The 1,769-nt window shown below is 42.1% G+C and overlaps 1 protein-coding gene across 1 annotated transcript; it reads right to left on the reverse strand.

The window, feature by feature from the left end:
* Positions 1–404: 404 nt before the first annotated feature.
* LOC115372881 (mas-related G-protein coupled receptor member A4-like) lies at positions 405–1,542 on the reverse strand. The gene is made up of 3 exons (XM_030071041.1): positions 1,378–1,542; positions 1,028–1,215; positions 405–906 (listed from the first exon to the last, which is right to left on the reverse strand). Exons 1-3 carry the CDS (start codon positions 1,522–1,524, stop codon positions 405–407), a joined length of 837 nt encoding a protein of 278 aa, XP_029926901.1. The 5' UTR covers positions 1,525–1,542.
* Between the last annotated feature and the right edge of the window lie 227 nt (positions 1,543–1,769).

The following is a 1,769-nucleotide window of genomic DNA, read 5'->3' on the forward strand; positions in this document are numbered from 1 at the left end:
ATGTATATATATTATTTATCCGAGTCCCGATCGAGTCTTCAGTCATGTGATCGGCCCTGATTTCCGATCACATGATCGGATCGGGACAACCCTAATAGAAACGGAATTACAAATGGAATTATACATCATTTCAAGATTAAATAAAAATATTGGGAGTAAAAAGAATAAGAAATAGCAAATGCTCAAGAAAAAAAAACATTCAAACTTCACACCACCTCAACAAAAAATGTTCATCTCAGCTTTCAGATGTAACACTGTCATTTGTCAATAATGAAGGAGGTTGTCACTCCGGTCACTCCATTTGCTTCTTTTCTCTTCACTCCATCTTTCTTCTCCCTCTCCCTGTCCTCCTCTGCCTACATGGAGCTGACCATTTGTGGAGTGTTGCTGTTCAGAGTGGTGATCTATCCCTGCTCTTGCTCTGTGGTCATCCTGCATCGACACAGGCAGGCCAACAGCTTGTCTACAGCCCCTTTCTTCATGAAAATGTATAGAACCAAGTCCATAAGGGGACTGAACTGAACAAAAATTATTTGCAGGGTGTGATCAAAGGCGGAATTTTCAGTTATTGCTGCAGACATGTACCAAATGATTGTGGGCAGGAACAGTAGTGTGTAGTTAAGCAGCACCAGAACCAAGGTTCCCACAATTCGCCGTTTTTCCTCAAGGGGGACAGAAATGGAGGAGGACAGGGCTTTGAGGGTCCCAGCCAGGAAGAAGATGAGCAGGGGAAAGGGCACAAGGAGGTAGATGGACAGGAGGATATGTGGTTGCAAAAATTTTAGTATAAAGTAACTGAGAAACCCCAGGATCAAGGGCAAAACCCAAACCGTGAAACAGACCACTAGCGTGATCTTGATGTTTCGTCTGAAGCGGTACCACAGTGGGCAGGTGATGACCAAATACCTATAATAGATAAATAGATACATAGCATGAGGATCCATCACATATTCTTGAAAAAATACATTAAAAAATAAATAAATAGGTACACACACTGGCTTTCTTGCACTCAGAGATAGATATTTACCTTTCCATGGCTACACACACCATGAAGCCAACACTGGCCATTAATCCAATGCTGTGGATAATTCCAGAGACAACAAACATGATGAGATTCTTGGGTTGTGCCACCCAGATGACAAAGCAGCACATCTGGATAAGGTCAGAGATGAGGAGGTTGATGACGTAGACAGGAGCAACATTGTTCTCTTGCACCTGCAGGAAATTGAGATGTAAAAAGGTAGTTCTGTTAACTTTGGGAGATAGCTGAGGTGGAACTAAAGGCATTCATTTTCTGTGTTTGCTGATCCTACAAACATCAGATATCATAGACAGGCAAACACATAAAAACATAGACCTCAATCATAATTCACACACCAGGGAATACAGAGCGTAGATGGCGAGTAAGGTCAAAGGAAGGCCGATGGAGCTGACAATACATGATGTCACAAAAAAGGTGGTTGACAAGTAAGGTTCCAGTCCATCAGTGTCGTTCTCAATGGAGATGTTGTGGAAATCTTCCATGTCAAAGGAGATGTTATACAAATCCATTGTTTAGAGCGAGACCTGTTGGGATAGGATGTCACAGAAAGGAGAAACATTTCTTAGCCTCTACTCTAAATTTTTCTTACTACCACCAACACTGCTACTGCTGCCAGAGACATAGTGTGCTCCAGATGTCGCAAACATTATCTATTGCCCATCATTAAATAATGTAGTTTTTAAAAAAGCTGCAGAAGAGAGGGACTTGGAAGCTCGGTGGTATCTGC

Source organism: Myripristis murdjan, chromosome 15, assembly GCF_902150065.1.
Source record: "Myripristis murdjan chromosome 15, fMyrMur1.1, whole genome shotgun sequence".
Classification (NCBI taxonomy): Eukaryota; Metazoa; Chordata; class Actinopteri; order Holocentriformes; family Holocentridae; genus Myripristis; species Myripristis murdjan.